Source organism: Chiroxiphia lanceolata, chromosome 7 (genome assembly GCF_009829145.1).
Source record: "Chiroxiphia lanceolata isolate bChiLan1 chromosome 7, bChiLan1.pri, whole genome shotgun sequence".
Lineage (NCBI taxonomy): Eukaryota > Metazoa > Chordata > Aves > Passeriformes > Pipridae > Chiroxiphia > Chiroxiphia lanceolata.
In genome coordinates, this window is record NC_045643.1 from 32,274,798 (window position 1) to 32,297,387 (window position 22,590).

General features: G+C 38.1%; 1 protein-coding gene across 10 annotated transcripts in view; it reads left to right on the forward strand.

Moving 5' to 3' along the window:
• The window catches only part of SLC35F5 (solute carrier family 35 member F5), a 32,883-nt gene extending 21,735 nt beyond the window's left edge, over positions 1-11,148 (forward strand). For all 10 annotated transcript variants that reach the window (XM_032693038.1, XM_032693040.1, XM_032693039.1 and 7 more), the window contains 3 exons: positions 1,662-1,816; positions 2,264-2,352; positions 3,253-11,148. In XM_032693038.1, coding sequence (XP_032548929.1) covers positions 1,662-1,816; positions 2,264-2,345 — 237 coding nt within the window. In that variant the 3' untranslated portion in view covers positions 2,346-2,352; positions 3,253-11,148. The remainder of the gene's footprint in view (positions 1-1,661; positions 1,817-2,263; positions 2,353-3,252) is intronic.
• The last annotated feature ends 11,442 nt before the right edge of the window (positions 11,149-22,590 follow it).

The following is a 22,590-nucleotide window of genomic DNA, read 5'->3' on the forward strand; positions in this document are numbered from 1 at the left end:
GTTGCTGCTTGTATGTTTGAGGGTATGTAAGTCTTTACCACCTTCTGGTACTGACCTGTTCAGCATGACATCACTGGGGAGGCATTAAGTCTTGTCTTTGACAGCAGAGTAAACTTCCTGCTGTATCTTCTCCTGCTGTTGGAGGTAAATCCTTTGTGGCTTACATTTTAGGAGATAAATTACTCGTATTAGAAGCACAAATGAGTGACCATAATTAAAGGCAAACTTCTGTAGACTTTGAGGTTTTTTGTAGAAATGCATTTGTGCAAGTGTGTCTCTGTTATACGAACATCAAAATATCCCAAGCCAAGCCCTACACTTGCTGAAGTCTCAGGTGTCCAAATTGGGCTCATAGAAGTTTAAGCTTCGAGCTGCTCCCTTAGTGCCTCTGGCCAGCCTTGTCTTTACTTAAAAGGAATCTACACAAGAATGCCACTATCATGGCTAATAATGTAAAGATTGAAATAGTAATATATGCAGTCTTCGTATGACTGTCAAATGGCGTGGTAGTTATACAGTGTGCATAATTGCTGACTTTCTGGATGTTATTCTGTAATAATCTAGCATAAATCTGAATCTTAAGAAATTACAACCAAATTTTTGATGACTAATTAAATATTCCTGTTGGTAATTTACATGTTTCTGAATTTCTGTTAGAAATAACTGAGAAAACACAAGGCTTAACACTTGCAGTTTGTTAGATTTTTGAGAGTGGCCATCAATGTTGGGTACCAAATTTTCTCCAAATTCTTCAATTTTGGATATTTTCTCCACACGAGGGTGCTGTGCCCACAGTTTACGGCTCTGTCATCCTGAAAGGCAGGTCCCAGGCCGATTGTGCTCTTCGTTTGGAATCGTAGAACCATGCAATGGTTTGGGTTGGAAGGGATCTGAAAGATCATCTAGTTCCAGCCCCTGCCATGGGCAGGGACACCTTCCACTAGACCAGGTTGCTCAGAGCCCAGTCCAACTTTGCCTTGGACACTTCTAGGAATGGGGCAGCCACAACTTCTCTGGGCAACCTGTGCCAGAGCCTCACCATGCTGTAACCTCCTATAATTTTAAGTTTTAAACAGTATCAGAAGGCTGCTACTGAGTGTAGTAATAGATAGATAAAAGTAACAGTATAGATACAAGTGGAATTTAGTTTAAATTGGGCAGATAATATGCCCTGCCTTTTTTTTTTTTTAATTAAAAAGAAAATTACTGTAAATTTCAAGTAGCAGAGTCTTTTTATGTGCATTGAATTCAGCAGTTACTGGTCAGTGCCAGTATATTCATAGTGAATAAACAGGTGCACAAATCTTGTAGGTGAGATCTCTTATTCAGGATTTCTGGAGTATCTAGGGGACTTTCTCCTTGGTACCAGAGAAACAGCTAAAATCCTAAAAGTTAGGCTATTTGGAAATAGGAGTTTGCATTCACCTCACAATGCAAACAACAATGTTCCATTGTAAAGAATGGATCAGTGGAAAAAGATATTAGCAGCAGCAGTGGCTATAGAAATTGTACCAAATAACTCACCCAGTGTAAAATAACTCAAACTGCATCTCAAACTTAAAATAATAATCTCAAACTTGCAATAATAATTATCCTAAATATACAGCATGTCTTTTTTTTTTTAAACTGTTGAGTGAACGATGTTTGTGTTTTAATTCCAGGTGCAGTTTTCCTGGTTATTTTTTGCAGGGGCAGTACCTGTATTTTTTTCTTTTTTCATTGCAACTCTCTTATGTCACTATAACAACTGGGATCCAGTGATGGTGGGAATCAGAAGAGTTTTTGCCTTTATCTGTAGAAAACATCGAATTCAGAGGTAGGACAGTCACAAAGTATTATCCTATCTCTTCTCCAGCCTTTCCATTAACCTCTATTTTTTATAAGCTGCGGTACTCATACTCTATTTGTTTTCAGCTGATTTTATATTCAGTAGTACTGATTTCTTAATAGTAGTAGTTGCCAATCCATTTATTAACCTCTGCAATGCTCAGAAAATGGAAAGATATGAAGTCTTTTTATCTTTTAAAAGAAATTTCCTAGTGGCTATCACAGTTTTTCCCCTTAATGCCTCTATGTTAATTGCTGTACCCAGAACATGCAGTGAAAATTGTGCAAACTTAAGTGTACTTGATGAACTTAAGGGGTCTTTGCATGTTTTTAATGGCTGCAGTTCAAACAACTAGTGTATTAATTACTTTTGCTTCATAACAACCAATTTAATATTTCTGTGTTACTTTAAATAAATAAATTTGTTTCTTTTAAGAATGCCAGAAGAAAGTGAGCAGTGTGAAAGCCTCATTCCTATGCATAGTGTTTCACAAGATGGAGAGAGTTGCTGTTCATAGACAAAAGGTATGCTTAAAAACCTCAAACAATACACAGAAAGGTGAGGATTGGTTTCCATGGTGGCATTTGTGTTATGCAAGGACACATTTTTAAAAAGCATACAGTTAGTCTTGTCCTGTATTGATGGGCAGAGTTTTGAAGTGTATTGTCAAAATTATTATTCATTGCCAAGCATTATTCTTGCATTGATACAGTTTTTGGTTAATGGTTTTGAAATGTGAAGTAGTTTTTAATTAAAATGTTCATATAAAATTGGACATGAGTCAACAAACCAGAAGAAGCACACAACTTCTTGACATGGATTATATGTGTGGAAGAGAGCTGAAGTAATTATTTCACTCCTTAATGCTGTTGGGGTCTCCGTTTGAGTTACTGCAATTCACGAAAAACACCAACCGTTTAAGGAAGTTCAGAGAACATCACCAGACTTTATCATTATGGGTCCAGAAAATGGAAGGGAGCCCTTGTGTTTGTAGTTGACGAGAATTAAGTTGTTAAATTTCATTAAATATTAGGGCAAATATTTCTCATGATAACCATAGGGAAACTGGACTAGAAAAGCTAAAGAGTTTGCAAAATATCCCTCTCTAAGAGGGGGTTACACAAACATCTAAAAGGAGCATTACATGGTCAGTACAGACATAGTTTAGGACTCTCCTAGCCTTGTGCTACAGGGCTTTAGTTTTCAAATAATGCATGCAGAATTACATGAGAAGTATATTTTTATGCTTATATCGAATAAAGAAATTGAAAACATTCTAACCAAAACAGTAATTGTAATGTCTTAAGCTTAAGACATGGAGTTATTTCTTTTATTAGTAAGATGGAAACAAATATACACGGTGATTCTTTTTTTGAAATCCTGACTTATGTACCCCGATAATTTTTTCTTTTTCTTCTTCTTAGTTTAAAAATGGAATGATGCCCAGCGAAGAGACAATCTTCTGGAAAAGTCCCTAAGGAGTCATGTTTCAGTGCCTATTCTGAATCTGTAGTAAAAATAAGAAGTTTCAGTTCTTTTGAAACTCTAAACTTTTCCTCTTTCTTGCTTTCATCTGATTTTATAAATGAACAAAGTTACTCTATGCCTATCACCATAGGGAGTCTTAGTCCATCTGAGCAACCAACCTGCCTTATAACACTTGAGCTGGTGACATTACTTGACAAAATCAAGAAAGCAAATGCTGTTAAGTGATTTCTTTCTTTTTTTAACTCATGATTTTGTTAAATGCTGGACAATATTGTTTTTAAAAGATACTTTCAAGTGAGTTATGTAAATAAGTTTGCAGGTCATCAAATCTTACAGGCTTTCAGAGGAAAAGCTTAATAGATACATTACCTGTAGTAGGTACAAATTAAATTTTTTTATGTTGTATAAACTATTTGCATATTAATAGGGGAAAACAGAAAAAATAATTTATTAAGTGCATTCTTATGATTATTGAGGCAGGATCTTTGTACGGTCCTGGAACACTACAAACATGTTGTCTTAGGCCATTTTGAGAAGCCTTGTAATGGCAGTGGGTGCCAATGTTTAAAAATCTTGCTGCCCAACAATCTGGAATGCTTGAAATTTCAGTGAATGGGGAAATATTTCTATTTACAATACGTTTGGGTGTCCATTCTCAAAATCAATGTTTGTTTTAAGCAGACTGATTCTGTAACACGTTCTTACTCCCAGTTATCTCACAGACATGTGAAAATTTTCATGTGTGTAGCTGCCAAGTTGGAAAAGAGGTCAAATTAATTGAGGAAAGTTTTCAGTCAGTGGGTTGGCACTACAGTAATCTACTAAGCAATCTGAAAGGTAAAGGTGTTTGCATTGATTCTTCTTTTCCCCTAGTTGTGTTAATAAATTTATTCTAAAACTGGTAATTTTCCTTATAACCTATATCTTCCTTCCACTGCAGTGTTTCTATCCTCTTTAATTCTGAGAAGCTATTATAATTATATTCGGGAATATTTGAAATTAATCAATGCCATTTTCCAACTTCTGGCCTATAAGACAGTTAGATCAAAGTTAATTTTGGCTTTTGATGGATTTTATTTTTGTATAATGAATGTCAGACGGATTTTTAGCCAGCAGTATTCTCTTCCACATAACAAGGTAGGGTAATGTGGGGTATTTCTACTGTCCTTCCACACAAATACAGAAGGATGATATAGCAGAAATGCCTTTTCATGTTTTGGCACTCAGTAATGATCATTCCAAAAGAAATTTTGGTCTTTTGGTGATAAAACTACTATATGAGAGAGAATGCAGGAAAGCAATATGCTTAGCTGTACATTTATAGAAGAATTCTAGCCAGCAGCTAGAATTTAATAGAGAAAGAAGAAAAAATGGACCTGGGTGCTATTCTGTTCAAATATTTCACCTTTATCAATTTTTTCCTTCCCATTTTTAATACTGGATTGCACTAAAAGTTTTCGTGATCTGAAGCATCTCTTTAAGGTGAGATTGTAAGTCTTTCTTCGGACACTAAAATAGGAATTAAAAAAACCTCCAAACCAACCAAAACAAAATCACAAACCCAAAACAGACAAAATGTTTATTCAATTTATGTAGACATTTTGAAAAATTCCACATTGAAATTTCCAAATCCCAGAAGTTGGGGGGTTGAAAGTACAGTATATTGAAGTAATTTTTCTTCGGTAGTATTTTCAGGGGTTTCTTGGTAAGTGGAGTTTCCTTAGGTTTTTTGATTTTTTTTTTTTGTTTGTTTCTTTGTTTGTTTGTTTTGGGGTTTTTTTTAAATTATGACAAGTTACAGGATGTTAGCTTCAACTTTTTTCCTAGAAGTAATGTTAATGCCTACTCACAATAAAAAGATAATGTCTGTTTTCAATTAATGAAATGTTTCAATAAGATCCTGACAAATATGTAATGCCAGGAATTAACTCTAAATTTGGATCAATTGGCACTTGTGGAATCAGTGAACTAAGCCTGGGAAAACTGAGTTTGCTTTCAGATGGGCAATGACAGTATTTTTAGCAAAATTTTCTATTACTGTTCTTTGAAATTGGCCATAGCAATAGAATTGGAGCTGCAATGTAAAATGGGCAGTTGCTGTTCATATTTGCCCTTATGTTCATGGTTTAAAGTGAAAGATCATCATAATCCCCCACGTATATGACTGCTGTTAACTTGCATTATTCATGAGGTTGAGAGGTTAAAAAAATAAGTACTAAGAGAATATTATTCTGTCTCTGAGCCCAGGAATGTTGAAGAGCATTCAGTAAACTCAGTCAGGGCCTTCCCGCTGTTCTTGTTTTTAACAAAAATGTGCTAATTTTTTTTGTAAGATACGAGGTATTTTTATCTCATGGCACTAAGTAGCTTAAGCAGTGTTTTTGCATTACATTACAGTTCTTTAAAGAGTAAGAACAAAGCAAACTGTCCTTCCTGAAAGGATTTTTAAACAGTGGTGCCCCTGTAGTTACAAGAAACGTGTTACGGTTTTAATTACGGAAGCTATGACATATAACATTGTTCCTGCATTTAATAGAATGTGATGATGTTTTTTCTATAAAATCTTGTGATTTTTAGTACAATAATATTTTATAAATATACTGTCTAATTTGAAATGTAAATTGCTTGACTCTCTAATGGGTGCTTGGTAAATGCACAAGAGATTTAGCTTTGACTCTCAGGTACCTCTGACGAAATGGAGACGTGCTGGGTTTTCTTCCTCATCACAGAACTGGAATGTGAAGGAGCTCTCTCATCAATGCTTTACGTCTCTGTGCTGGTGTAAATTGTCATTGCTCTTACTGTTTCAATTTGGGAATGTCTTTATCCTGACATATTTCTTGTAGGAACCACATACACTTTAAAAAAATAACAATTTTTTCTATGTCTAGCATTTCTTTGATTCCCATTAGATGCTTAGGGAACAGTGATTTCCCATATCTGCAAGATGGAAAATGAATACCATGTGTTGCTCTGTCAAACAGTTTAACTAATTCCTGTAATCATTTGAGATAACCAACAGTTTTTCTGTGTGTGCAGTTTAAGGTTTTGGAGCTGTTTGTTTTTTATATATGAAGGAAATGCTGATAATTTGCCAAATGCTACAGAGCATGCCTTTGGTTTTAGGGTTTTGATGAGTCTGTTTGATACACAGTGTGCTGCAGTTCAGGACAAAGGAGAAAAAGAATTTCAGTTTCTCTGGCCACTTTGTGTTAGGTTTCAGTCATGCTGAAAATGTGTTCCCTACAAGCTGTAGATGTAATGTTAATTCAGCAGTGGACTGAGAGAGATGCCACATTGGTACTTAGCAATTACTTGCAAAGTCTGGGGCACATGAATGCTGCTGGAGGCACCAAGGGCCTGATGTTCCCATTTCCCAGTGTTCACTGCATCCTGCTTGTTTGCTTTTGGCCTATAGGAAGTCCCTGTATGAGGGCAGGGGCTGTACTGTGTGACTGGCCTGGCTTACCATGGAGTTGGGCTGGAGTGGACTGCACACAAACTCAGAAGCAGGGTGGCTGAGGCACTCCTGGGTATCTCAGTGAGGTGTGGCAGATGCTGAAGTATTTTGTGGAAATAAGATGTTAATCAGGGGTGTTGTTTGAACTGTGGGGCTGCAGCTGATACTTGACCCAGTGTGCTGGTCTGTGTGTGTCAAACCTTCTTGCAACATACTAACAAAAATAGGGGATACTGCAAATCACTTTCCTTGGTGTGTGCTGCTGTAATTGTCATTCTTTCCCCAATGCTCCTCCTGCCTAGATACTGCTATTCACAGCTATGATGGCTTTAAATAAGGTGGCAAAACAATTTCTTTGTAATTCTTGTTTCCATTTCTCTTGGTGTTGAATGTTATCATTCCTATTCTCTCTTGAAAGATCTTACTATCTTAGGGAAATTAAGTTACTGAGCTACACTAAGCTATCAGAGGAGGGAGAAAACCAGTTAAATTTTGTTCATAGAGTGAGTTTATGGACACACATTCAAATTTCATATGCAAACAGGCCTCGATAAGGCAGAGTGTTTGTAAATTAAGTTAAGAAGTGGCATGCTCAAAAAATCAAGAAACAAACTAATGTTATTATCATAATGTTGAGTTATATGGCTAACTGTAGGATGGTGCTTCTAATCAGCTTTCTTATCTGGAACAAGTTTTGAGTTAGTTACCATTTCTGTTATGGCTGTCATGTGTAGTGCCTGCAATTTAATAGTTACGACTCCAGTAGCATTTCTGTGTTCACTCAAAAACAGTTGTTATGCATTATTTCCCCATCTAATCCATGATTTCATTAATGCTGTATTTTGTTTTACATGATTATTGCAGGGCATGATTTCTCAGGGAAATATGGGTGATACCATACGTTGTGAGAGCCAATAACTAATTCCTGCTTTTAAAATTGCTACAAACATTTCCAAGTTTCACTCAAAACATTTCACATTGTTTAGCTTTCATGTTGAACTTCCTTTAGACTTATCAGGTAAATCATGATGAGAATGTTAAGAACATTTAAAGGTGTCAATAAAATACACTCTGCCCAACATTTGTTACTGTTTGGAGAAACATCCATTCTAATCTGATGTTGCAACATGTGTGGTTTTACTTTGTTGTCCTCTGCGCCGTACAAATGAATAGTTACTCTGCTGATTTTGAAGATGCACTTCTGGCATGACAGTGACATTAACTTTCAGGGTTAGGCAATGCCATAATAATAATCTGATTATGGAGTAGATCACCGGTATAAATCTCTAATATAAATATATTCATTTATATCATCAAATTTTTACTAAGTCTGTTCACTTTGGGGATTTTTTTGTTTGTTTTTCCAGTAAAGATACTTTGTCTAGACTGGGATTTGATCCAAAGCCCAAGAGAGTCATAGACAGCATTAATAAAGTAAAACTATTGAAAAGGAACTCTGCAGTCAGGCTGACCTTTATGCCTTTGCAGTATTTCTGTCTGCAGCATATATTTGGAGTGGTTTGCTTTAAGACCTCGGTAATATAAATGGAGGGATTTTAGTGATGGTAAAAATGGTAAACACACTACTGTAACTGGTCACAAAAGATATATTCTGTATAGCCAGCAAACAGCCTAATTATTTAGAAGGTGAATTTGTCTTACTACATGACTTTTGTTTAAAATCATCAGTGTGAGAAATGTTAACCTCTACACTTTGTTGTATACTTGAAGGAGAATTTTCTTGTCCGTAGTGAGAACGTGTGATCATAGTCATCAGCCTTGAGCATCACCTTCCTCTTGATGATTTCTGCTTTGACATTTCCATTTACATGCCCTGTTGCATTCATTGCAAAGTGAATTTCCTCTCTAGGTAAAGCCAGTGTAATTACATTTTGACTATCCTAGTTCTCCGTGGTGTTAGAAATCTAACATAAAACATAAATCCGACATATAAATGCGACTACTCAGATATATGTGTTCTCACTCTGCTCTGAGGTGAAGTGTTGCATCATTACATCTGGTATTAGGAGGTAACCAGACCTTTTCTGGATATACCTGCCATGATGTGGAACACATCCAGAATTTCATCTGGCTTTCGCTTCCTACTTCTAAAAAGCATAAAAGGCTTTTCTCTGAGGATTTTTGTAGAAAGCAACTGTTTAGTTCTACAAGTGCAGAGTCCTTTAGCTGCATCTCTTTCTAAAGTTGCATCCAATGTTCCTTTTCTTTTATTAATGAACTTCTGTTTTTTCAGGGAGGGTGCACAAATTTTCTTTATATCCCACAGAATAAATATAACTGGCTACTGGAATTGCCTCAGACATAATAGTTCAGGGCTGTTTCTACAGTTCTGCACATATGCTCCTGATTTTTTTTCCACGATTTTTTTTATAAAACCCCAAACAAAACTTCACATTTATGAAGCTGGGGGAATTAGCCATTTGGCATAAAACTAATTTTATCATATGCAAATGACTGTCTTTTCATTGATGATATCCTTTGATATATTACAGCCCACGAATCTTCCTTGTCTGTGTAATAGGAGATGATGCTTTTCTTCTACCTAAATCTGACCTTTTGCATACCGATTAAGTTAGTTCCTCTACAAGAATGAGTAATTTCTCAAATATTTTAGAATCTTCTTTTTCTTCTAGGTTGGGAAACAGGGGGGGCTTTCCAGCCAAACAGTATCACTTTCCTGTTGGGTAAGGAAAAAAAAACCCACTAAAATTAAAACAAAAATCTTAATTGAAAATTAGAGAATCTTAGTAGGAAGCATATGGGATCAGCTGTAATATCATTGAGGTAATTTCCTGCATAGGAAGTGCTTAGGCAGTGGTTTATTGGATTGATCTCTGGTTGATCTTGACCTAATATAAAAAGTCGATATTTTGAATAATCATTTCATATGAAGCTAAATGCTTAAATTAAGCCCTGTGATTGTAACAAAACAAAACAAAACAAAAAAAAAGGGAGAAAAATTATATTTGGAGACTTAGGAGTTTCTTTTGTTTTTCTTTTTCTTGAAGTACATCCAAGCAGTTACAAAGGAATGCTCTGCTAATTGAAAGTCACGAGGCTGTTTACACAAAGCTATATGGAAAGCATAGCCAGTTGTTGGAGTTGACATTTTCTGAATGGGATTAGAGAAACGTAATAAGTATGAGATACAACCTCAGCATTGTACAGCTGAAGGGGTTCTTGTAATGATTTAAAGTCTATGTGAGGTCTCTTTGGAGTAGATATTAGTGAAGCAAAATTGTTTGTGAACCTTGATTTATGAAACTCCTGAAACTTATTGCGTTAAAAGATGCACAAAACCAGTAGCAGTTTTAATGTTTGTTTTGGCATTACATTTTGTACCAAGTTTCAGGGAATTCTCAATAACACTTTTAAAGCAGATGCTGCTTTAACTGAAGAACTTTCACCTGAAGAAAACTTTTGTTTGCCTGAAGTCTGTACAGTTTCTTGATAATTCAGATGTTCAGAGAGCACAGAAAGTTCCAGTATATATCCTTTATGAAACGTCTTTATGCATCATCTTTTAACCATTTTCCTTAGCGAGACCAGAACGTGAATTACTGATGTATTGCATTTGCACTTAAAAAACTGATTTCAGAGTATGTTAAAAACCTTGATCTATTTTTGATAAAAGAAGAAATGTAGCATTTTAATCTGATTTCCATTTAATGGTAAGGATATTCATGCAGAGAAAAACATATAATGGAGGTTTGATGCAGTGATTTTTTAAGCCAAGAAAACAGCAGGATGGCAGTGGTAAATCTGAAATGAAGATGCATGTCTGCTCAGAAACTGGTTTCCTTCTGCCTGCTTTATACCAAATTGGTGTCTCCATTATTCCAGGATAGTACAGGTGAAGCAAGGACCAGAACTTTACCCTTTATTCTTTAAAAGTGAACACTGGCTTTTGCTTGGAGTGTCTTTGTCCTGTCACTTCATTTTCTGAGGGGAAGTCAGTTAAATGAGAAATATAGAATAAGTATTTTTAATTAAAATCAGATTTAAGCTATTCATTATTTTGAAATCCTCTATATTAATAGAGATCTAGTGAATGGAAATTAAAGTCCTATATTGCAAATACTGAACAGTGCTTATATATTTTTAACAAGACCAATATATATCTGAGTATTTAAAACGTGTGAAGGTAAAAATTGGACGATTTTTCTTGTGTTTATAGGTTTATAAATTGAAATTCTTAATACCCAGTACCAAAACCCTATAAAAGGGCTAATGAAAAGAAAATGTAATGTATTCTGATTAACAGCCTGTGTAATACAATCAATGTGTGTGATGTTTTTGTTCTGTATTATATTTATTATATGTAAGTAAACAATAAAGATTATAAATCTTATTTTCTTAACAGGAATTGGTATTTGGTTGGGGTTAATGCTGAATGTGTTTTATTTAATCAGTTAAGAAAAAATGAATGGTCACTAAGGGTGGGCTTAAACGTGGGTTTGGGAATGTCTCATTTTACCTGAAGTCAGCCAGGATGCCAGAGGTTATAGTCTGGTCTCATACCGGTCTGTGTGCTGGCTTTGACTGGGGTAGGGTTAGTTTTCTTCCCAGTCTGCTATGTTTTGTGTCTGTGCTGAACACAGTGATGTCAACAGATGTTTTTGGGGCTGAGCAGGGCTTGCACAGAGCCAAGGCCTTTTCTGCTTCTTGTACTGCCACAGTGGTGAGGGGGCGGGGGGTGTACGGGAGTCTGGGAGGAGACACAGCTGGGACAGGTGACCCCAACTGACCACAGGGATATTCCAGACCACATGACGTGTTCAGTGTATAAAGTGGGGGGAAGAAGGAGGAAGAGGGGAATGTTAGAAGCAATGACATTTGTCTTCCCAAGTAATCGTCGTGTGTGATGGGGCCCTGCTCTCCTGGCGATGGCTGAACCTGCCCATGGGAAGCAGTGAATTCCTTGTTTTGCTTTACTTGCATGCACAGCTTTTGCTTTCCCTATTAAATTTGTCTTTATCTCAACCCACGAGTTTTCTTGCTTTTGCCCTTCCCAGTTCTCTCCCCGACCCTGCTGGTGGGGGAGTGAGCGAGTGGCTTCGTGGGATTTCGTTGCTGGCTGGGGTTAAACCACAGCAGTCTGGTAATTTAAGTAGTAAAACAGCAATTTTTTAATCCATTTAGCGTTTGCAGGTGATTTTTGTTTGCGAATACCTGAGTTATAACTCAGTGTGACCAGCAGGAGGAGCTACTGCAGTGCCCATCCAGCTATCCCGTCGCTCAGCTCCCGTGTGAGAAGTTATTACATAAGCGGTAAAAAGACGATTAATTTACCTGTTTATCATTCTTGATTCCTGGAGTTAACCAGGGCTAGATACTGACCTTTCTTCATGCAGCTGAACTTTCAGTGTCTTTAATAATTAAAATCTCGGGGATCATAGGCATTTATCTAAATACCGAATAGAAAAAAATTTTCTACCACAGGCTTTTCTGAGTTTTCTTGACTACCTACCGCTGAATTCTTTTTACTGATACCGTCAATATTATTACACACCTTTAGAAAAAAAGCAGCTTTTTACACTAAAACAAGGGGATACTTGATTGGCCATACCTAAAATATGCAAAAATGCAATAGGATGTTACCAAATGGATGAAAGTTAAGTTTTACATAGAGTTTCTTAAAAAAATGTCAAGTATATGCATAAAGACATCATGCCAAATATAAATCACAATATGGAGAAGCAAGAATGTGCATGAAACAAAGGGAGTTTAGCTAAGAACTTGGAATGGTGTAATTGCAGGAGGGATTCCTGTCTGAGCCAACTTCAGCTGCACAAATCCACTGGGAAGAGCCATGGTTTTACTTGCCCCTGCTCTGTCCTGTCTAAAATGAAAGCTTGTAATGAGCAAGGGTGATGTAATCAAAAGTTATTTCATAGAAGTAGTTCATAAAGTGTCCTGTCTTTTGAGTGTTCTGCCCTTGAAACATAAAAACTTTAAATGTATCACTTCCTTAGGCTGTGTCAGTACCTGATGAGTTGTGCTGTGCATGAATGGCCAGGGCAGGTGGTCACAGAATCACAGGAGCAGGTTTTGCAGTGGAAGTTTGTAAAGATGTGTGGAGGCCCATAAGGAGATCGGGGAGTTGGCAATGATGTGCCATCGCTCACTAGCCCCGAGGGCGGGGGAGCTACTGCATAAATGACTGAGGTCAGAAGCTGTTTTGTGCTTTATTCTTTTGGCTTGTGGGGATTTGTTTGTTTGTTTTTCCTTATCCAAAATGTGAATCGATGTATTGTTATTCTGTTAGGCTAGTAAGATCTAAACTCTTTTCCGTGAAATCTTGACACCTAGTACTTTTCTGTATACAAAGGGATAAGTCAGTGCAGGCTGGCTAGATTGCTTTCAATCTTTAGGATGTAATTTGTTGACACATTATCCTATTCTATCCCGTATACTCTTCAGTTTTAGGAGACACATTTCATACATGAAACTGCCACTTGCCAGAAGCTCAGTGTCACTTGCTAGAAGGTGAGGTTTAAAGCTTCTGAAAAGGATGATTTAAACCCTATTTCCAAACTTCTCTTTTTACCAACAGTATGTATGTGGGAGACATTCTTGGATTTTATTTATATCTGCAACCCAAGTATATTCCATTTATATTGATTTTAAAAAACTTGGACAAAGCTTAAGGTTTCCAAAGAAACAGTAGCGTATTACCTCAGTGTTAACTCCTCTTCCTTTCTTACCCTAATTTTCCCCCCTCTGCTCCCAGCCCCTGCTTCAAGCTTATGCAAAAGAAAAGCCAGTTGTTCTAGTTTATGGCTTTACAAGCTTTCAGGACTGTTTTTTGGTAGTGTTACCTATTATGTTATAATTTGCTGTGACATGATGTTCATATCATAAAGTTTCCTTAATTATTTAACTAGGCTTTTCTTTGTGGGAACCTTCCAGTGTTGGACCATTTCCTAGGCTGCTTTCATTTTACTTCTAGGATCCTGCTGCTAATGATGATGGAAAACTCATGATTACACTGTGAGTGTGCATTTACACAATGCAAAGGAAGATTCATAAACATAAAAGAACATTCTGTCTGTCTGTAACAGTGTTCCCATTTAGAAAAAAGCTTATCTGCCAGTAAATGTAATTTTTTTTTAATCCCATTGGAAGGAAAAAATACATAAAATTTTTTTAAAAAATCAAATAACAGGCAAACAGGCAAGTGAGAGATTTCTGACCATGGGGCATGTGGTAATCTCAGAGAAATGGGAGATGAGGAGGAAATCTGACATAAGGACCACGATGAGTGGAGTTTGGTCTCATGCATACGTTTCCCCAAGTCCTCCTTGCCTTTTTATGTATTTCCTTCCTCTTTTCACTAATTGAGAGGACATCATTATTTCATAGTATAAATATTTTAAAATATTATGGAAATGTGTCAGTAATTTAACAAGTGTCTTTTATTAAAAACAGATTTTGACAGAAGTGCCAACACTGACTTCTACCTCCCCTCTTCACTGTTAGGTAAAAGCTGATACATCTCCATCTGTCACTCTTTTGCATGTGATGTTTTCCCCAGTGCTTAAAATTGAAGTTGGATTCACTACCATCCATACAGGAATGTGTTGGCCATACTGAATTTCAAGTGTAGGAAGAGAAGCTCCTGAAAAATGTGTTCCTAGAATAGGGTAAAAAAACTCTTACCAAAATGTTTTTCTCAAGGAAATGGTTATGGACTAAGCCAGCATCCTCTCTCAGATATAAAGGGGCAATCAGGACCAGCCTAACCTAGACAAGAGAAAGAACAAAGTGATGATCTGGCAGGAGCTGATGGAGAACCATGGTAAGGGAATGAACAGCCCTTTGGAACTAGATGTGTAATGGATTTTCAGTAAATGAGGGGCACCTGAGCTCCTGCAAAAGGAGTCAGCCTGAGCTGAAATGATTCCTGTCCTTGTCTGTTCCTTTTATACTTGAGGGAAGGGTAAGAGGTTGAGTTCTCAATAAAGCTTTGAGACAGAACAATTTTGTGAGATCAGATTCTCACAGTTTAAAAGTTTCAAAACATACAAAAAACTTAAATGGTGGAAGTGTTTTATTATTTTAAAAACACTAATTCACTTTCAGGGTCTAACTGATATAAAAGTTTGATGACACATAGAGTCTGTCATGAAATAATCCTACTGTTGCCTTGGCACTCTGCCAGAGTAATTCCTCAAAACACCTAGTGATACAGGAGGTTAGCCCCAAAAGAGTTAACTAAGAAATTTGGGCCTGCAAACAAGTTACCAGCATCTAAAACGATCTGTACCCGTTCTGTTCTACTTACTGGGCCAAAAGCTTAAGAGAATAGTACAAGAACATGTAATAGGCCTAGAGGCAATAAATTAGAAATACAGCAGGATCAGGTAGACATTTGAATAGGAGAAATAGGCCTGGAGCCAGGGCCTTTTCCGAGCTTCAGTGAGCGGGTCAAGAACAATGGAAAGAAAGAAAGGTCAAGCTGAGGAAGATGAATTAAAGCCCCCTGCCCCATGGAGGAAGATGAGAACGACCCCTCGAAATGGGGTGCCAAGAGAAGCACCGCCCCAAGCTCCGCCTATTCTCCACCTATTTTTAATATGTATTGATAGATGTTGTAATCGTTTGAATATGCATTCAATCACATCTAAAAATTGTATAAAAGTGCTGATTTTCTGAAGAGCCGGTGAGCAAGTTTGTCCAGCGCGAGCTGGCTTGCTCCCAGCGCTGTTAACAAACACCTTTGCTGCTCAAAAGATCAAAGTCTCTGAGCAGTTTCTTAGACTGATTTTTTGGATTCGCTAGTTAATGCTTTTAATGATGTATTTCTGCTTTCTGGCTCTGGTCTACCATTATACCTGCCAATCTACCTCCTTCCTTTGCAGATGATTTCCAAAATCGACACATTTATGTGTCCCTTTATAAGTTCTTCATTTCTCTCTTCTTTTCTTTTTCCCTTTCTCACAGGTTTAGAAAAAGACTGTTCAATTCTAAATTGTTTGAAAAATTGGCAACAGTCACCCTAACGGTATAGCAAAGAGGCACAAGTACAGAGGAGTTGTGAATACTGGCTTTGCATATTTCTCCTCACATACCAGACTATTTAAATCTGAAGTTTATGTTGGCCTTGAAATGTGTCTTGAAGAGAACTCCTTAACAAAGCTTCTTGTTCCACATAACAATATTTTATTATATGTTTAGAGAACACTATACTTCCTGCTTAGTTTGGTTTTCAGGAGAGGATAATAGTTTCAAGGTAAAGGTTGCTTGAATGTAAACTCAACACAAAATGGCCTCTTAGAGAAACTCTACAGTGTTACAGTCAATTCCATAGTGTCCTTCTGAATTTGACCTGTTCCAAGGACCCAGTCTTTTATGTGATGCTTTGAATGTCACAAGTAGACACAATACTACCTCTTCCCCTTCCTTATCATTACTGATTATACTTGGGGAAGTTCCTTCACCTTTCAGTGGTTTGAGTTTTCCCCTTCCTAAAATTATGCTAGTGATTGCAATTTTATTCTTTTATGAGCTGAAAACAGGATAACAAAGTGTTGGCACAGTTGCTGCAGGGCTTGGGCAGAAAACTGTACTTCATGTGTCCTTAAGAACACCTCAGTTCTTAAGGAAGCAATAACTACAGCTCTCAGCCCAGGCCCTGCAGCAATATTGCCATCTTGTCTCTCATAGTCCCTTAAATCTCCCTAATTCCTTCTGCCCTGTCTGACCTTTGCTACTTGGGCAGTCAGTTTGCTTCCCAAAGTCCTTAATCAGTCTTCACTAGAGATGCCAGCACTAAGAGATCAGTGCTATTGCCAGTGCTGGGCCAGGACCTTTAATACAAATGTCACAAGAGAGACACCAAGGAAGATTAACTGCTATTTGCTAGATTTTTAAAGGAAGTCTTTCAGCTGTTTAAAAAGAGAGTAGGGATTTCTCCAAACAGCTCAAAGACTTATTTCTTCAGTGTAACAGATGTCAGTTTGCCTCGATTGCTGCTACTACAGAAGCTGTGCCTGTACCAAAGGGTACAGAGCCATGGTAATGGAGATGTGGAAGTGTTAGAAACTATGGCTGAGATCCACAGTGCTTGAGGAACTGGCCTAGGATCCCCCAAACTCACATCTGTAGGAGACCAGGAAAAGAAATGAGCTAAGAAGCACAGATATAAATAGGGTGGCACACATTCAAAAGGAGTCCTCTCCCTCTGGCCATCTCTAATTCTGCCCCTTAAGGTAGTTACCAGTAAATCCCAAAGCTGGAAGATGAAATATTTTCCATGTTTATCTACTCTATAAGCTATTCCTTTTTAAAGCAATGAAATAATTTTTATGTTCTGTGTCCCCTTAGCCCAGACACACCTTGCAGCATCAAAATACCCAAGAGATGTTTGCATATTTATTTTTCTGTCTTAGAAAAATCTGCATATAGTAAAAAAACATTTGGAAAACATCCTGCTAGCAATAATATTTCATCACTCTCCACCCACAATCTACTGAAACTGAATGTTTGCTTCCTCTGAGCCACCTTGTTGCCTCTAAACCTATTCATGGATCTCTAAAAATGCTTTTCCTGCATTCTGCAAATCACCAAGCTCAGGTTAGGTAGGAGAAATTCCTCTACTGGTAAATGGACTCTGCTGGTTAGTGGTACCCTGGTGTGTTTTTTGTCTGTTTTTTAATCATCTGGTAGTCCCACAAACCTACTGGGTTTTTCTTTTTCCCATCTTTGTATGCACCAAGTTACTCCTTGGAAACAGTCTGGCTTCCAAAAGTTGGGAGTCTGAAATGTGTGTCTTTTACGGAAGGGATAATTACTTATATGTAAATTGTAGCTCTCTGAAGGTATATCTAAAAAATTACCCCTCACCCACACGCTCACTGTCCTGCTGAGCTGAGATTTCTCTGTGCTTTATGGGCTTTAAATATAGAATGTCCCTTTCCCCCTTCTTAATTTGCTGCTGTATTGGGAGGGGTTTTCACCTTCCTTTGCAGACAAAGCAGACTTTTGGAGAATTCAGGATAGCTGAAACATCTCAGCAGGTGTGGTGTGAAACTGGGCTTGCTGTGAACGCTGACTTACAACTTTTTGCACAGAGGCATCCCACTGAGTCTCTGTTTAGGTGAACAAAATTCCACTTCTTCTGAGAATGTTACAGGCTGGATCAACTGGGCATCAAAGGCATGGCCCCATTTATTTGAATGGAGCTGTGCTATCAATAAAAGAATCTAACTTTATTGGATAATCTGCAGTTAATCTCTACAATGGGTAAATAACTCTCTCTAAATGCGACCTTTAGGGTGCTTATTTTCTGTTAATTTGATTTTGTAGCTTTTCTGTAGATTTTTCTGGTAGCAAATTAAAATCTGTATGACTAGAAGGAAGAAATATACCTGAGGCTTGTTACAGTAAAAGTGAGAGAGTAGAAGGAATGGAGATTTTTCAATCTCTGTCAATCCAATATGGATCATATGAATTAATTCTTTATACTTAACATGACTTCTTTATTGTCCACCACCTCACGAGTAATGCAGAGTTTTAAACTTTATCTTTCCATTTCTATTCTAATTACTGCTTCAGCTCTTCCCTGCACTGTACTTGGAATGGTGTTTTTAATATTACTTCCCAAAACAATTTTGTTTTAGAATGATATTCACGTTAACAATGTTATTACTAATAGTAACTAAAGTGCATAGCTTCTTGGGTTTAGTAATTTCATGTCTACATGCTGGCTATAAATTTCTGGATAGGGTTCAACAAAACATGCCAGAAGAACAGAAGGACAGACTGTCCTTGACCCTTATTAATGTTGTTTTTCCTGAAGAAAGTTTTTATGTCGCTAGTCTTGATCCTTTTGCAAAGTAAGTAGGTGCTTGCCACTATTTTCTGTCTGCAGAACATCCTTTTAAGAATTGGTTATGTACACTGCAAAAATTATTTACTCTTAATTAGCATGATAATTTTATTCACAGCTTCCTTTACTGGTCATCTGTTCTTTGATTTCAAATCCAGGTCTGGCAAAATTTCTTTGCCTGCAGTTGCCTGAGAGGAAGGTTATACAACTAATTGAACTGCTTGGATCTAGTTGATGGCCTGTAAATGTCCATCTTTCTCAAACAGCAGTGTATAGAATTTTCCAGGCTAATAGCTGGTCTGATATGCAGAGTCAAGCTTTATTCACCCAGTACAATTATCATTTATTTAGTGATAGGAAGGTGAAGACACCTTCTAGTGAAGTATGAGTCGAGAATTAGGAAAGTGATTCACTCTTTAGGTGTTTAGTTATCCACCAATTATCAAAATACAATGTATGAGTTGGTTTATCTAAATAGTAATATCATATTATGCACAATTATTAAAATATCCAGAAAATTATAAGATAAAGGCAGGAAGCTAAGCCTGATAGCTGACACAATACCAAGGATTCCTCCTTGGCTTTACAGGCAGCTAAACTGAACCAGTGAGAAAGGGAGAAGATCCACATGTTGCGTTAATAGATCATCAAACTGAAGTGTGTCATTCAAATTCACTTTAGGAAAGAGGTCCAGGTATGTAAGGTGCAACATGAAGCAATCACATGTAATATTTACTGATGTTGAAAGACTTAAATGCATAGAATTTGCAACTCTACATGGCATTATAGAAATTAAGCAAAAATACTATGACAAAGACAGACCCAAGTGGGTGTATTTGTATAGTTATCCCATACAGCCTTTAGCTGTTGAACTCTGTCATCCTTTCTAATCACTTTGGGCACTTAGTTCAGGGAGTGTCTTGCTATATTCACATAACCTTAGTCCCATGTTCATATCCTGGCTGATTTTTATTGTGTCCTTGGAGATGGCAAGGCAGCATGCACACAGCAACAAGCCAGGGTGTTCCAGAGAGTTGGGAAGGCAGGATCTCAATGGCTGTGCTTGGCCTCCCAGGTTTAAACATCAGAGGCAGACGAGCAGCTGCAGGTCATTGCCAGCCACCTGTGTGGGTGGAGAGGCTTCTGGGGGTGCATGGCTGTTGTTTTGAGTCCTGCCCAATTGAAGGAACAGTTTGCTGTTTGTATGTAAAAGTAAAGCCAGAGGTGTCTCTGTGCAGCACAGGCAAGTGTAGACCTGGCTTGGGTGCCCACCCAGCTGCCCTCTTGCTCCCCCTGACCAACAGGACCTGGAGGACAAAACACGAGGGAATAGCTTGGGGGTCAGGATAAAGACAAGAAGATTTCTCACCATTTAGTCTAATGGACAAAATTGACTCAGCTGAAAGGAAAATTATTTCATTTATTGCTTGGGCACTGTGACCACCTCTTCACCCCCCTCCCCAGCCCTGGACACTCTCCAGGTTGTCTCTCACACGGGTCGCCTCACCCCTCAGTGCCCTTTGGCCCATTTTTAAGTGGCACAGGTGTCACTGATGGGCTCAGCTGTGCTGACTGGAACTGTCTGTGTCCAGAACAGAGGAGCCCCCACAGCCAGTGCCCAGCCTTAACACCCAGGCAGCAGGATTTCTGGATTGTGGTCTGGAGTCTGATTCATTTCTGGAGTCGCCAGCTGTGGAGAGGGAGCCTCATTGGCAGTGCTGCAGCTTCCTGAGGACCAGAGGATCAGGTAGGAAACAGGAATCCTGTCATGGACCTACAGGTGTGAGTGGGTACAAGGAGTTCCTAGTGCAGCATGGAGAGAAGAGGTGGGTAGCTGGCTGTGTTTGTTTATTCTTTCCCCATGAAGGAATGTCTTATCCAGTGTCTTTCTATAACCTTGTCCTTTGGTGGCCTTGTGGATACGGTGTTCTGCTGTTGCCTAAATGATATAAAGTGGCTCTCAGGGACCTGCCAAAATATGGCCTTGAAGTCATAATCTTACTAACATAAGCTTATATTGGTTCTGTTTCATGCTGATCTGCTTATGTGGACTCCACAGATTCCCTTTAACATTGACTTGGGTTCATCTGAATATTACAGTGTGACCTCCATGGATCCCTACTAAATTTATTTTACCCCTGGCTTTAGCAGGATGCCACCCCACACAGCTGACACTCCGTGCTCATCAATGTGATCATGTAAATAAGGTCAGAAAAACACTACAGAGATTACTAGTTTGGTTATTGGCACATGTGTGCTTTCACAGTCTGGGAGCTATTCTGTTCCCGTACCCCTCTGGTGTCTTAGGCTTGGAGAAGGTTGATTGCATGTTGAGTTGGCCAGGTATGTGTGTTCTTTTTGAAGCCTGAGAATTCACTCCCAGCACTTATTGCTGTGCTGGCAACAGCAGCATGACTTTGTTTGGCTTGGTAAGGTGTTTAGTGGGCTTACTTGAGCTTGACCCTGCACTGGAAAGATTTCAAGGCTGAGGCTGAAAGTTGCAGGTACAGATATTGCCTCTGTCCCTAAACATGCAAGCCTAAATCTGGGTTTGGTCAACAGCACTTCACTAGGTTAAGCTGTGCATGGATCTAAGAGGAAAGGCATTCACTGGAAAAGATGTGCCCTGTCCACTCCCTCATAGCAATCCAGCCTGAGGCTCAAAAAGCAGAGGCAAATGGATTACAGATCTCTCTCTGCCCTGTGTAGCTGCTCCTGCTTCTGCTCTCTGGCTATCTGGGTACAGTTCCGCGTCCCAGAGGATTCCTTTTGGTAACAGCAACAAGGTATTTTAGTCTCCTGTGTTCTCTGATTTGAAATTTAATGTACAAATGTGAATTGAATTTTAAAATTCAAACACTTCATCATCCTTTCTTGCAGGACATTGTGTTGTCTTGCAAGCCAGGCTTGAGGTGATTGAACGTGATAACATATGGTAATTTTTGATTGAGTAAGTACACTCTGAAATTAAAACAAACCTGATGGCTCCAGTGGAAGGAGTCCATGATCTCTGCATCATGATTTTCTGAGGAAGAAACTTTGACTTCTTTCTCCAAACATAGCAACTTTTTACTCGAGTAAGAATTTTTGAAGATGTAAAGAGGGGGGAGCTAAAGAACCTGAAATATAAAGTATTAAATACAAAATAATTTAACAATAACTTACATCTTTGTGTAGTTTTTTTCTACCAAAGAAGAACATGTCCATCACATATCCTAGTGTTTCAGATATTGCTAGCAGCAGTGTAAACTGCTCTCCTGCATAAAAAAGGAAGTGAATTCAAATGGCCAGAGTTACTGTTTCTCCAAAAATTATCTTTCTTGAAAACTAAATAAAACAAATGTACAGAACAGCAAAATAAAAATTCCTTGTCTAGAGGTAATTCTTGCTTGCAGCCTGACAGCTGACAAATTACAGTGACAGCAGATTGTCTGAGCCACTCGGGGACTGCAAGTTTGCATGAGAGCCAGGCTGCTTTAAATTGCTGCTTTCAGAGCTTTTCTCCTGCCCCTCAGCTGAAAAAGCCACTGGCTTAGCAGCTAAGCCAGATTCTCTTTGGAGAAAAGGGATAACATTAAGAAGAGTGGTTTACAGAAGGAAAAGGATACCTATCAGGGAGAGGACGCTATCAGGAATTAAAAATCTGCTTACCTGGTGGTATGTAGGTTGTTCAAGTTGATGGAAATAGTATTTCAGATTATTTTATCTTTACTTCTGTGTCTGGTTGTGACTTCTTCAAGTATCAGGTTGATGAGATCTGGGTAATGTCCCACTATCTCAGGAGCTCTTGAGAAGGACAAGTCAGGAGAAGCAGCAAATTGTTTTGTGTTCATCTTTATATGGATACCTAACAAAAATCTTACATAGCTATGCCAAAGGGATTGGGAAAAAACTAAGTACCACCTCTGCATTTTTTTAAAGGATCTATTTTTAATCTTCGCATATCATCTTTGTTTCACT